This window comes from Triticum urartu, chromosome 2A (genome assembly GCF_056163025.1).
Source record: "Triticum urartu cultivar PI428250 chromosome 2A, HENAU_Tu73, whole genome shotgun sequence".
Lineage (NCBI taxonomy): Eukaryota > Viridiplantae > Streptophyta > Magnoliopsida > Poales > Poaceae > Triticum > Triticum urartu.
The window spans coordinates 187,615,787-187,631,267 of NC_141874.1; the positions used below are offsets into that span (position 1 = coordinate 187,615,787).

The 15,481-nt window shown below is 43.7% G+C and overlaps 1 protein-coding gene across 1 annotated transcript; it reads right to left on the minus strand.

Moving 5' to 3' along the window:
• Nucleotides 1–1,132: 1,132 nt before the first annotated feature.
• LOC125536636 (uncharacterized) lies at nt 1,133–3,674 on the minus strand. Its single transcript, XM_048699889.2, has 3 exons — nt 3,445–3,674; nt 3,285–3,348; nt 1,133–1,421 (listed from the first exon to the last, which is right to left on the minus strand). The coding sequence occupies exons 1-3, from the start codon at nt 3,551–3,553 to the stop codon at nt 1,262–1,264; spliced, it is 333 nt and encodes a 110-aa protein (XP_048555846.1). The 5' UTR covers nt 3,554–3,674; the 3' UTR covers nt 1,133–1,261.
• Between the last annotated feature and the right edge of the window lie 11,807 nt (nt 3,675–15,481).

Sequence of the window (15,481 nt, forward strand, 5' to 3'; positions counted from 1 at the left end):
GCAGTTTGGAATGCGGTAAAGGCGAGGACCGGACTGAGCAATATTGTCACAGCTGACTGGGTGGCTATGCAAAGTGTCAGACATTGGTGGACTGAGATTGTGCTTACACACTCGCCTAACGGAAAAGGGATGGCCTCCCTCCTTATGCTTATCTCTTGGGAACTTTGGAAGAAGAGGAATGCTAGGGTCTTCCGGAATGCTTCCGCACCTTTGATAATTCTCGTAGAAAAAATTATGGATGAGGCAGTCCTGTGGGCTTTGGCGGATGCCAAAGGGCTTGATGTATGCTTTATCTTTGCCATTGTATGGTTGTTGTCCTAGGACTCTGTTACTAACTCTCTCTTAATTAATGAAATGGTAAATCTTTTGTCTTGTTTCAAAAAAAAAGAAGCAAAGCTTAATGTAGATGAATCGTTTGTTCAGGAGACGGGAGAGGCGGGTGCCGGCATGGCACTGCGTGGCTTCACGGCCTAAACGGCGATGTTTAAGCCCATTTATCGGTCTAACAGTTTGAGAAAGTTAATTTTCTCCAGAGAAATGAACTATTGAACTAACTAAACAGGCCTTGCAGCACCGTTTACCGCGCCATTTACATCCATAGCGTTACCACAATGGAAAGGCCATATTTGCTGCGCTTTGCGGCCTATTCAATTGCGTCGATCAGCTGAAGCACCTGGGGTGACGTTTGATGGCAGTAGAAAGGAATATCGTCTTCATTAGTGAACTATTTGGTGGCTGCAGAGCTAACCTGATGAATGAACGACGCCCAAAAAAAAATGATGAACGAACGATCCGCATTGGCCTGCAATGCTCTAGATGGTGCCTTATTTTGCTTGACATTCTGTTGCCATAAGAACACAGAATATGCTCTATATCAAATCAACGACTTTTTCCCCCACATCAAATCGAGGATTTTTTGTTGGTGCCAGGAGCCATCAACACACCAATTTTTACCTTCTGTCTGAAGGATTTGCTTAGTGGTGCAATCTAAAGAATAAGACTTAAATTTGTTGCTACTATGGCACTATAATTTACCTTCCAACTTTGCGATGATTGATATCAAAGAATGTGATGAAAAACCTCATCGTTCCTACTGTACTAACCAATACCAGGCGTCATAACATGTCATCTCTTAAGAGTTGTAAAGAAGCAGGTAGTGTTAATCTTTAGAGGCAAAGCAGGTTTTCTTGAAACACATAGATTTGGTTGATCTACAGGTGGAAACATACTAGTACACAAAATTATGCTAACCACTGAAACTTTAATCATACAAAGACTTGGCAGACTGAATCCTTGACTTCTTGCTTTTTGCTTTCAGGACCTTCTCCTCGGACTTCTCAGTTTTAGAAATGGCCCTGGCAACTGCTTTCATTTTCCTCACATTTTTTGTCCTTTTAGGTTGCACGCCCTTTTTTATTTTCCTGGTTAAAGAGAAAGGTGATCAGGTAAAAAAAAAAAGAGATTCATCATTATGCATATGCCAAGAATATGTGTCCTGGAAGAAACAGAACACACTCCAAGGGTAACAGGTAAGCCATAATAACAGAAGGAAAGCACAAGAGCATACTTGGGTTCACTAATTCACTTTCAGGAGCATATCAGGGAACAGCCTTGGAGGAGCTAGGAGAATAAAGAATAACATAGAACCCTAATTTTGTCCACATTTTAGTGGCATTCCACACAACTTTAATAGGAAACCCTAATCATGGTCTGACAATGAGAAAAAGAGTTTGACAATTTAAATATCTGATCTTAGCTTTAAACATCTGATGCATTAGGACGATGTAATACCAGGGACATATTTACTTTATGTATTCCAGTTGAACAGCTATCCTAGAAAACGTTATGGACAATCTACAGTGTTAAAAAAATATATTTACCAATTCTAGGACCCTTCCTGTTATGCTTGTATATTTGTTCATTAATAGCTAATGCCAAAAGATGAAGCAAAACAGCAGTTTATCCGAGACCCTTAATCCTCAGGATCTACTAGTGAAAAGCTACGGAATAAATACAAGATTTAACTGGCTTTGGGTTGATAAAGGTCATCAATACTTGCATAATTCACGGAAACAAATTATATTATCGGAATTGATGAGAAGCTGCCAGGATGCTGAGAAGTGAAGGGTGACAAACTTTACAAATTTCAGTAACTGATCTAAGGGATTAACGCAAAATGTGGTCAGGGCTAAGAGGCAAGTTCGAATAACTCTCTATGGTCAGTGTCAGCACCTATTATTTTTGCATTACTTTAACCTCTAGCGACTTTTTTTTCCCTCGACAGCTTTTCCCATGCAAAAAATTACAATGCGGTGTAACTTGAACAACTCAAAAGATAGCACGTTTGCAGTTTGGCCAGTACAATTACAGCAACCAGATGAGGGGCGCAAAAGCAATGGATGGTACGCATTATACCAAGTATTTCGTAAGCAAAAAATGCTCAATTCAAGTAAGGTACTCCCTCCATACCAAAATATAAGACGTTTTGCAGTTTAAATTGAACTGCAAAAACGTCTTATATTTTGATACAGAGGTGGTAGAATACAATTTTCAGACAAACCATCCTAGTTAGCCAGAGCAACAACATTAGTGGAGTGCATAGTAGATAAAACATGTGTTGAAACATCTGAAACTATCTATCGCCAACTCGATTACACATACAAATGAGAGGTAATGCTCGACAATGTCTTCAAAGTAGCACATGTTTTACATTATTCTAATCAATCATGCCCTCGATGCTGCGGTGCCGAACAAAATCAATGATGAAGCAGAGTGGTAGTGCAGGCTTTCAACTATTGGTAGCACGCAGCGCTGCGAGGAGTGGCTAGGGTGTTCGCGTTATTTGTTATGCTATAACATTGCTCGATCTATGGTCCAGCATGGACCTTTTGATCTCGGCACTAGCAGCTCAACTCCTGCAAGCTATTTTCCTCCTTCCCTCAATGAAAAAGAAGGTGCAATCGCTTGCTTGCGCCTGCTCTACAAAAAAAGTGTGCCCTCATGCATAAACACGAAACGCTGTATGAATCATCCAATAAACTTCATGCAGTGTTCTTCGTAATGGTAATGTCAAACTAATCAGTCTGTGTTCAGCTCATCCGACATATTACATGTTACTGATGTTACTCAAATTCCCCAATTTAAACTGCCCCCAAGTCAGTTTTTTTTTTGGACCGGAGCCCCCAAGTCAGTGAACTCATAAAGATTGACCTCGACCCTGAGGAATTGATTCCAACAAATAAATAGTGGGAATAAAAAGTAATCAGCGTAATCCTTTTGCTCACCTGTTGATCGAACTGAGGGCAGCCGATGAAGAGGACGGCTGCTTCCCCTCGGACGTATCCATCGCTGCGAAAGGGGAAAAACCCGGAACAAATCAGGGTCAAGGGAAGTGGAAAACCAACAAATCGATGAAGAAAGACAAAGGCTCAAAAGAAAAACTACGTTGTGGGGCTTCTGCTGCGGTGGACGCAGCGGGCGCGCCCTCGGAGGCGTCCATGGCGGCGGCGCCGGCGCCATTCTTGGCCTTGTTCTTGTTGCGGCCCTTGGCCATGGCTGCGCGCACGCCCTTCTCCTCGTCCTAGGGTTTCCCTGGGCGCTTTGGTCGGCTCGGTTGTGTCTCTCTCCGCCGCCGTCTCGGCAGGGGCGGAAGTTGTATCTTTGCGATTGCGACGAAAGAAAGCGGGCCTGGTGAGGCCTGGTAGCTAGGCCCATGAGTTTTGGAAGGACGGCTAGCAAACCTCACGGGCCCATGACACGTCTCTCTCGACTGAGCCCAAATTGCCTCAAAACAAAACTGAGCCCAAACATTTCTGATAACTGAGCCCAAACATTTCTGATAACTGAGCCCAAATATCTACTCCCGTGCCTCCACTTCGCAGGTCCCCTCAAAAAATAAAAACTTCGCAGGTGTCGAGTCAGGACTCAGGAGTCGGGACCCCGGGATGGATCACGAAGCGGAAGATGATACCGTAACAGTTTAGGCCTCGTTTGGTTCATGAAAATTTTAAAGGATAGGATTTTTATAGAATTTTTTCCTTTAGAGCCCCTTTGGTTCATAGAAATAGATTCCTATTTCTACATAGGATTAGTTCCTATCCTTCACATTTCATAGAAAAATAAAAATGAGCCTAGACTCAATGAAAAAATTCCTTTGATGTCAACTAAATGACATTTTGTTTTCTATTCCTACTCATAGGATTTGGGATACATGTCATCTTATTTCCTACAAGATTCCTATTTCTACGATAATTCTATCCTATGAACCAAAAGAGGCCTAATGACTGTAGCAAACCCATGACTAGATGTTCCGTTGATAGAGTACTACTGTACAGCACTACTCCTTCCGTCCCATAATATAAGAACGTTTTTGACAGTAGGACTACACTAGTGTCAAAAACATTCTTATATCATGAGACGAAGGGAATAGTACTCTTCTGTAGCAGTTCATCTCACACGTTGCTGTCTTAATTGATTGATCAGGCGAGGAAAAAAGGCAGGCTATTGTGCTCCTCTGCCTTTTTTGCCGTGACAGGCATGTAAACTAGTAGTCCTCAACGAGTTAATACTACCAGCACGCAGCAACTGAATATCTTTCCCTGCCACAAGTACACATCAAAGCTTACACGAATCGACCGGAAACATCTTGAACGAGCGATTTACTACTGGTCCTACTCCTACACCGTCACTTTCCTGGGGGGGATGGCACTCCATTTTTCTGGACGCGATGATCCGCGGGCCAGGGGCATGCACGGCACCATAGACAGAGAACGACGGCTCAAACCCCAGGCTCCAAACGCCTGGGGCCAAACATGCCGGCCACGCTGCCGCCACGTCGTCGGCCCAACCAAAGTCACAGCAAACCAAAAGAAACGGTTTCCTGACCTGAATTTTTCAGCGGTCCAAAGGACGGCACTGCTACGTAGCAGCATCCCTGCGTGCGTCGCCAGGAAGAGGAAAACCTGACCACGTCAATGAACCCAGGCCACATCCCGATCAGCCCTTCGCCACCACCACCGGCTGCCTCGCCTCGACGGGAACGGCAGGCGAGGACACGGCGCAGACACTTGGAGCCACCCAGTTCGCGCAGCCTTTCAGATAACACTACATTTTTCCAGTGCCGTTCGGGTAACAGCCATAATAACTGCCACTCTGCTCTTCCACTATTACCGGCCCACGACGACCACCAGCAGCAGTAGCACTCGCAGAGTATCAGGAGATGGAGGGCGTCGCTTTCGTTTGTGGATCGGCGATCGGGCGAGCTGACCAACCAGGCCTGCAGGTGCAGGGAAGAGAAACGGGAGAGAAGGGGAGCACGCAACGTGGTGGGCTTGCCACGCACGCGGCCACTGAGCGCGACAAACGTAAAGGGCAAACCACGCAAAGCGATCGGTCGATCGATCATCCGCGTTTTGGATGGAGCGCGGGCTCGGATCCCTCCAATTGGCGACGGACGGAAAAGCCCTCGGAACATGATATACTCCTACAGAGCAGGCCGCGGCGGCAGGGGCCAGGCCAGGAGGCGTGTGTGGACATGTAGCGAGGATGTTTTCTGTCGTTTTCATCTGTCTGATCGGATCATCTTGCTTGCGCGACCAACAGATCGATGATCGGGGCTATGTGCTGAATGGTAGTATGCTGCATGTAGGGCTGCTGAGTGGGTGAGTGAGTGAGGCGGGTGCGTGCATTGCAATGCTCTGGCCGACACCGGCCGTGTCGATTGAGAGCGGTGACCCGTAGGTAGGGAACGGGTTTTGGGCGTTTAGCGGTTGGAGTGTGCTGAAGATGACATGCCCCCTGATTATGGGCTTATCTGATGGGATTTATGGACAACTCAGATCTATTGTTCGATCTTCGATGCACACTGCCTTCCTCTAGTTCGTTTTTTTTTAAACTCTAAGGGTGCGTTTGGTTCACATCTTTGTTTCAGGGCATTTTGCATGCCTGTCTTGGTTGGGCCTGTTTGAGCTTAGACTAAAAACTAATATCTGCATTTAGTTTGGTTGCATGAATTAGGCTTCGTGCATGAGGGAAGCAATTAGTTAGCACGCTGTTTGATTGCCTGTGTCGCCGTTATTTGGTCGCAAACGGCTAAAGATATGATCATCACTTTTGACCTTACCACACACACTGAACATTATCTTGTCCTAACTAGAAAACAAATGACAGTTTATCCTAACTACTAGCAAATAACAGTACAAGTTATTAAGAGTCAATATGGTTGAATAGGGGAAAGTTCAACGATACTAACTAGGTGGAAGTTCATTCTCTTCCTCTTCCTCTTCTTCTGTTGTTGTGCTTCTTTTTCTTCTTCTTCTTCAGATTCTTGTCTGGCCTATGTTACCCCATATTGTCTCAATCCCACTCCAACCTTTTGTTCTTTCATGCTTTCTTGTCAAACACCTTCACACCATGGCCGGAGCTGATCACCTCATCAGGAGTCACATCTTCCTCCTCTGGCACAAGTTCATCAATTCCCCATTGCAGGATCCAGCTGTAAATGATGCAACATGCAAGAACAAGCTCGACCTGGGTAGGGTATGTTGGGGAACGTAGTAATTTCAAAAATTTCCTACGCACACGCAAGAACATGGTGATGCATAGCAACGAGAGGGGAGAGTGTTGTCCACGTACCCTCGTAGACCGAAAGCGGAAGCGTTAGCACAACGCGGTTGATGTAGGCGTACGTCTTCACGATCCGACCGATCAAGTACCGAACGCACGGCACCTCCGAGTTCAGCACACGTTCAGCTCGATGACGATCCCCGGACTCCGATCCAGCAGAATGTCGGGGAAGAGTTCCGTCAGCACGACGACGTGGTGACGATCTTGATGTTCTACTGTCGCAGGGCTTCGCCTAAGCACCGCTACAATATTATCGAGGATTATGGTGGAAGGGGGCACAGCACACGGCTAAGAGATCAATGATCAATTGTTGTGTCTTTGGGGTGCCCCCCTGCACCCGTATATAAAGGAGCAAGGGAGGAGGAGGCCGGCCCTAGGAGGGGGCGCGCCAAGTGTGGAGTACTCACTCCCTAGTCCTAGTAGGATTCCACCTCCCATATGGAATAGGAAAAGAGGAAGGGAAAAGGAGAAGGAAGGAAGGAAGGGGGCGCCCCCCTTCCCTAGTCCAATTCGGACCAGACCAAGGGGAGGGGTGCGGCCACCCTTGAGGCCTTTTCTTCTTTCCCGTATGGCCCAATAAGGCCCAATACATATTCCCGTAACTCTCCGGTACTCCAAAAAATACCCGAATCACTCGCAGCCTTTCCGATGTCCGAATATAGTCGTCCAATATATCGATCTTTACGTCTCGACCATTTCGAGACTCCTTGTCATGTCCCCGATCTCATCCGGGACTCCGAACTCCTTCGGTACATCAAAACTCATAAACTCATAATATAACTGTCATCGAAACCTTAAGCGTGCGGACCCTACGGGTTCGAGAACAATGTAGACATGACCGAGACACGTCTCCGGTCAATAACCAATAGCGGAACCTGGATGCTCATATTGGCTCCCACATATTCTACGAAGATCTTTATCGGTCAGACCGCATAACAACATACGTTGTTCCCTTTGTCATCGGTATGTTACTTGCCCGAGATTCGATCGTCGGTATCTCAATACCTAGTTCAATCTCGTTACCGGCAAGTCTCTTTACTCGTTCCGTAATACATCATCCCGCAACTAACTTATTAGTTGCAATGCTTGCAAGGCTTATGTGATGTGCATTACAGAGAGGGCCCAGAGATACCTCTTCGACAATTGGAGTGACAAATCCTAATCTCGAAATACGCCAACCCAACAAGTACCTTCGGAGACACCTGTAGAGCACCTTTATAATCACCCAATTACGTTGTGACGTTTGGTGGCACACAAAGTGTTCCTCCGGGAAACGGGAGTTGCATAATCTCATAGTCATAGGAACATGTATAAGTCATGAAGAAAGCAATAGCAACAAACTAAACAATCAAGTGCTATGCTAACGGAATGGGTCAAGTCAATCACATCATTCTCCTAATGATGTGATCCCGTTAATCAAATGACAACTCATGTCTATGGTTAGGAAACATAACCATCTTTGATCAACGAGCTAGTCAAGTAGAGACATACTAGTGACACTCTGTTTGTCTATGTATTCACACATGTATTATGTTTCCGGTTAATACAATTCTAGCATGAATAATAAACATTTATCATGATATAAGGAAATAAACAATAACTTTATTATTGCCTCTAAGGCATATTTCCTTCAGTCTCCCACTTGCACTAGAGTCAATAATCTAGTTCACATCGCCATGTGATTTAATATCAATAGTTCATATCACCATGTGATTAACACCCATAGTTCACATCGACATGTGACCAACACCCAAAGGGTTTACTAGAGTCAATAATCTAGTTCACATCGCTATGTGATTAACACCCAAAGAGTACTGAGGTGTGATCATGTTTTGCTTGTGAGAGAAGTTTAGTCAACGGGTTTGCCACATTCAGATTCGTAAGTATTTTAAAAATTTCTATGTCAACAATGCTCTGCATGGAGCTACTCTACCTAATTGCTCCCACTTTCAATATGTATCCAGATTGAGACTTAGAGTCATCTGGATAGTGTCAAAACTTGCATCGACGTAACCCTTTATGACGAACCTTTTGTCACCTCCATAATCGAGAAACATATCCTTATTCCACTAAAGATAATTTTGACCAATGTCCAGTGATCTACTCCTAGATCACTATTGTACTCCTTTGCCAAACTCAGGGCAGGGTATACAATAGGTCTGGTACACAGCATGACATACTTTATAGAACCTATGGCTGAGGCATAGGGAATGACTTTCATTCTCTCTCTATCTTCTGCCGTGGTCGGGTTTTGAGTCTTACTCAACTTCATACCTTGTAACACAGGCAAGAACTCCTTTTTTGACTGTTCCATTTTGAACTACTTCAAAATCTTGTCAAGGTATGTACTCATTGAAAAAAACTTATCAAGCGTATTGATCTATCTCTATAGATCTTGATGATCAATATGTAAGCAGCTTCACCGAGGTCTTTCTTTGAAAAAACTCCTTTCAAACATTACTTTATGCTTTGCAGAATAATTCTACATTATCTCCGATCAACAATATGTCTTTCACATATACTTATCAGAAATGCTGTAGTGCTCCCACTCACTTTCTTTTAAATACAGGCTTCACCGCAAGTCTGTATAAAACTATATGCTTTGATCAACTTATCAAAGCGTATATTCTAACTCCGAGATGCTTGCACCAGTCCATAGATGGATCACTGGGGCTTGCATATTTTGTCAGTACCTTTAGGACTGACAAAACCTTCTGGTTGCATCATATACAACTCTTCTTTAATAATCCCATTAAGGAATGCAATTTTGTTTATCCATTTGCCAGATTTCATAAAATGCGGCAATTGCTAACATGATTCGGACAGACTTAAGCATAGATACGAGTGAGAAACTCTCATCGTAGTCAACACCTTGAACTTGTCGAAAACCTTTTTGCGATAATTCTAGCTTTGTAGATAGTAACACTACTATCAGCGTCCATCTTCCTCTTGAAGATCCATTTAATCTCAATGGCTCGCCGATCATTGGGCAAGTCAATCAAAGTCCATACTTTGTTCTCATACATGGATCTCATCTCAGATTTCATGGCCTCAAGCCATTTCACGGAATCTGGGCTCATCATCGCTTCCTCATAGTTCGTAGGCTCGTCATGGTCAAGTAACATGACCTCCAGAACAGGATTACCGTACCACTCTGGTGCGGATCTCACTGTGGTTTACCTACGAGGTTCGGTAGTCACTTGATCTGAAGTTACATGATCATCATCATTAGCTTCCTCACTAATCGGTGTAGTAGTCACAGGAACAGATTTCTATGATGAACTACCTTCCAATAAGGGAGCAGGTACTGTTACCTTATCAAGTTCTACTTTCGTCCCACTCACTTCTTTCGAGAGAAACTCCTTTTCTAGAAAGGATCCATTCAAAGCAACGAATATATTGCCTTTGGGTCTGTGATAGAAGGTGTACCCAACATTTTCTTTTGGGTATCCTATGAAGACGCACTTCTCCGATTTGAGTTAGAGCTTATCAGGTTGAAACTTTTTCACATAAGCATTGCAACCTCAAACTTTAAGAAACGATAGCTGAGGTTTCTTGCCAAACCATAGTTCATACGGTGTCGTCTCAATGGATTTAGATGGTGCCCTATTTAACGTGAATGCAGCTGTCTCTAATGCATAACCCCAAAATGATAGTGGTAGATCGGTAAGAGACATCATAGATCGCACCATATCTAATAAAGTACGGTTATGACGTTCGGACACACCATTATGCTGTGGTGTTCCAGGTGGCGTGAGTAGTGAAACTATTTCACATTGTTTTTAACTGAAGGCCAAACTCGTAACTCAAATATTTTACTTCTGCGATCATATCGTAGAAACTTTTATTTTTTGTTACGATGATTCTCCACTTCACTCTGAAATTCTTTGAACTTTTCAAATGTTTTAGACTTGTGTTTCATCAAGTAGATATACTCATATCTGCTCAAAATCATCTGTGAAGTTCAAAAAATAATGATACCTTCCACGAGCCTCAATATTTATCGAACCACATACATCAGTATGTATGATTTTCAACAAATCTATTGCTCGCTCCATTGTTCCAGAGAACGGAGTCTTAGTCATCTTGCCCATGAGGCATGGTTCGCAAGCATCAACTGATTAATTCCAAAAGCCCATCATCATGGATTTTCTTCATGCGCTTTACACCAATATGACCTAAACGGCAGTGCCATAAATAAATTGCACCATCATTATTAACTTTGCATCTTTTGGTTTCAATATTATGAATATGTGTATCACTACGATCGAGATCCAACGAACCATTTTCATTGGGTGTGTAACCATATAAGGTTTTATTCATGTAAACAGAACAACAATTTATTCTCTTACTTAAATGAATAACTGTATTGCAATAAACATGATGAAATCATATTCGTGCTCAATGCAAACACCAAATAACACTTATTTAGGTTCAACACTAATCCCAAAAGTATAGGGAGTGCGCGATGATGATCATATCAATCTTGGAACCACTTCCAACACACATCATCACTTAACCCTTAACTAGTGTATGTTCATTCCGCAACTCCCGTTTCGAGTTACTACTCTTAGCAACTGAACCAGTATCAAATACCGAGGGGTTGCTACAAACACTAGTAAAATACACATCAATAATCTGTATATCAAATATACCTTTGTTCACTTTGACATCCTTCTTATCCGCCAAATACTTGGGGCAGTTCCGCTTCCAGTGACCAGTCCCTTTGCAGTAGAAGCACTTAGTCTTAGGCTTAGGACCAGACTTGGGCTTCTTCACTTGAGAAGCAACTTGCTTGCCGTTCTTCTTGAAGTTCCCCTTCTTCCCTTTGCCCTTTTCTTGAAACTAGTGGTCTTTTCTACCATCAACACTTGATTTTTCTTGATTTCTACCTTCGTCGATTTCAGCATTACGAAGAGCTTGGGAATCATTTCCGTTATCCCTTGCATATCATAGTTCATCACGAAGTTCTACTAACTTGGTGATGGTGACTAGAGAATTCTGTCAATCACTATTTTATCTGGAAGATTAACTCCCACTTGATTCAAGCGATTGTAGTACCCAGACAATCTGAGCACATGCTCACTGCTTGAGCTATTCTCTTCCATCTTTTAGCTATAGAACTTGTTGGAGACTTCATATCTCTCAACTCGGGTATTTGCTTGAAATATTAACTTCAACTCCTGGAACATCTCATATGGTCCATGACGTTCAAAACGTCTTTGAAGTCTCGATTCTAAGTCGTTTAAGCATGGTGCACTAAACTATCAAGTAGTCATCATATTGAGCTAGCCAAATGTTCATAACATCTGCATCTGCTCCTGCAATAGGTTTGTCACCTAGCGGTGCATCAAAGACATAATTCTTCTGTGCAGCAATGAGGATAAACCTCAGATCACGGATCCAATTCGCATCATTGCTACTAACATCTTTCAACTTAGTTTTCTCTAGGAACATATCAAAAATAAAACAGGGGAGCTAAACGCGAGCTATTGATCTACAACATAGATATGCTAATACTACCAGGACTAAGTTCATGATAAATTAAAGTTCAATTAATCATATTACTTAAGAACTCCCACTTAGATATACATCCCTCTAATCCTCTAAGTGATCACGTGATCCAAATCAACTAAACCATGTCCGATCATCACGTGAGATGGGGTAGTTTCAATGGTGAACATCACTATGTTGATCATATCTACTATATGATTCATGCTCGACCTTTCGATCTCCGTGTTCCGAGGCCATATCTGTTATATGCTAGGCTCGTCAAGTTTAACCTGAGTATTCCGTGTGTGCAACTGTTTTGCACCCATTGTATTTGAACGTAGAGCCTATCACACCCGATCATCACGTGGTGTCTCAGTATGAAGAACTTTCGCAACGGTGCATACTCAGGGAGAACACTTATACTTTGATAATTTAGTGAGGGATCATCTTATAATGCTACCGTCAATCAAAGCAAGATAAGATGCATAAAAGATAAACATCACATGCAATCAATATAAGTGATATGATATGACCATCATCATCTTGTGCTTGTGGTCTCCATCTCCGAAGCACCGTCATGATCACCATCATCACCGGCACGACACCTTGATCTCCATCGTAGCATCGTTGTCGTCTCGCCAATCTTATGCTTCTACGACTATCGCTACCGCTTAGTGATAAAGTAAAGCATTACAGGGCGATTGCATTGCATACAATAAAGCGACAACCATATGGCTCCTGCCAGTTGCCGATAACTCGGTTACAAAACATGATCATCTCATACAATAAAATTTAGCATCATGTCTTGACCATATCACATCACAACATGCCCTGCAAAAACAAGTTAGACGTCCTCTACTTTGTTGTTGCAAGTTTTACGTGGCTGCTACAGGCTTAGCAAGAACCGTTCTTACCTATGCATCAAAACCACAACGATAGTTTGTCAAGTTGGTGCTGTTTTAACCTTCGCAAGGACCGGGCGTAGCCACACTTGGTTCAACTAAAGTTGGAGAAACTGACACCCGCCAGCCACCTGTGTGCAAAGCACGTCGGTAGAACCAGTCTCGCGTAAGCCTACGCGTAATGTCGGTTCGAGCCGCTTCATCCAACAATACCGCCGAACCAAAGTATGACATGCTGGTAAGCAGTATGAGTTATATCACCCACAACTCACTTGTGTTCTACTCGTGCATAACATCAACGCATAAAACCTAGGCTCGGATGCCACTGTTGGGGAACGTAGTAATTTCAAAAATTTCCTACGCACACGCAAGATCATGGTGATGCATAGCAACGAGAGGGGAGAGTGTTGTCCACGTACCCTCATAGACCGAAAGCGGAAGCGTTAGCACAATGCGGTTGATGTAGTCATACGTCTTCATGATCCGACCGATCAAGTACCGAACGCACGGCACCTCCGGGTTCAGCACACGTTCAGCTCGATGACGATCCCCGGACTCCGATCCAGCAGAATGTCGGGGAAGAGTTCCGTCAGCACAACGGCGTGGTGACGATCTTGATGTTCTACCGTCGCAGGGCTTCGCCTAAGCACCGCTACAGTATTATCGAGGATTATGGTGGAAGGGGGCACCGCACATGGCTAAGAGATCAATGATCAATTGTTGTGTCTTTGGGGTGCCCCCCTGCACCCGTATATAAAGGAGCAAGGAAGGAGGAGGCCGGCCCTAGGAGGGGGCGCGCCAAGTGTGGAGTCCTACTAGGACTCCCTAGTCCTAGTAGGATTCCACCTCCCATATGGAATAGGAAAAGAGGAAGGGAAAAGGAGAAGGAAGGAAGGGGGCGCCCCCCTTCCCTAGTCCAATTCGGACCAGACCAAGGGGAGGGGTGCGGCCACCCTTGAGGCCCTTTTCCTTCTTTCCCGTATGGCCCAATAAGGTCCAATATGTATTCTCGTAACTCTCCGGTACTCCAAAAAATACCCGAATCACTCGGAACCTTTCCGATGTCCGAATATAGTCGTCCAATATATCGATCTTTACGTCTCGACCATTTCGAGACTCCTCGTCATGTCCCCGATCTCATCCGGGACTCCGAACTCCTTCGGTACATCAAAACTCATAAACTCATAATATAACTGTCATCGAAACCTTAAGCGTGCGGACCCTACGGGTTCGAGAACAATGTAGACATGACCGAGACACGTCTCCGGTCAATAACCAATAGCGGAACCTGGATGCTCATATTGGCTCCCACATATTCTACGAAGATCTTTATCGGTCAGACCGCATAACAACATACGTTGTTCCCTTTGTCATCGGTATGTTACTTGCCCGAGATTTGATCGTCGATATCTCAATACCTAGTTCAATCTCGTTACCGGCAAGTCTCTTTACTCGTTCCGTAATACATCATCCCGCAACTAACTTATTAGTTGCAATGCTTGCAAGGCTTATATGATGTGCATTACCGAGAGGGCCCAGAGATACCTCTCCGACAATCAGAGTGACAAATCCTAATCTCGAAATACGCCAACCCAACAAGTACCTTCGGAGACACCCGTAGAGCACCTTTATAATCACCCAGTTACGTTGTGACGTTTGGTGGCACACAAAGTGTTCCTCTGATAAACGGGAGTTGCATAATCTCATAGTCATAGGAACATGTATAAGTCATGAAGAAAGCAATAGCAACAAACTAAACGATCAAGTGTTATGCTAACGGAATGGGTCAAGTCAATCACATCATTCTCCTAATGATGTGATCCCGTTAATCAAATGACAACTCATGTCTATGGTTAGGAAACATAACCATCTTTGATCAATGAGCTAGTCAAGTAGAGGCATACTAGTGACACTCTGTTTGTCTATGTATTCACACATGTATTATGTTTCCGGTTAATACAATTCTAGCATGAATAATAAACATTTATCATGATATAAGGAAATAAATAATAACTTTATTATTGCCTCTAGGGCATATTTCCTTCAGGGTAAGGGTGGAATGGCTCTTGATCCATGATATTAAACCTATTCTTCAGATCTCCAAATGCCCTCTCAACCGTTACTCTAAGGCCGGAGTGTCTAAGATTGAATAGTTCCTGAGGAGTCCTAGGATAGTTCCTACCAAAAAACTCGTTCAGATGGTACCTGATTTTTCTAAAGGGTGGAAGAACACCTGGCTGACATGCATTGCCAACATCCCCTAGGTAGAACTTGCCATCGGGGATATTGATGCCATCAAGACGACTCATGTTGTCACTGAGAATGTTAGCATCATGTGCTAATCCTTTCCAGCCAGCCAACACATATGTGAACTTCATGTCGAAGTCAACACCAATAAGCACATTCTGGCTTGTGCAGCGCTTCCTCCCTCTATATGTTGCAGCTTGTGACATCGGCACTCT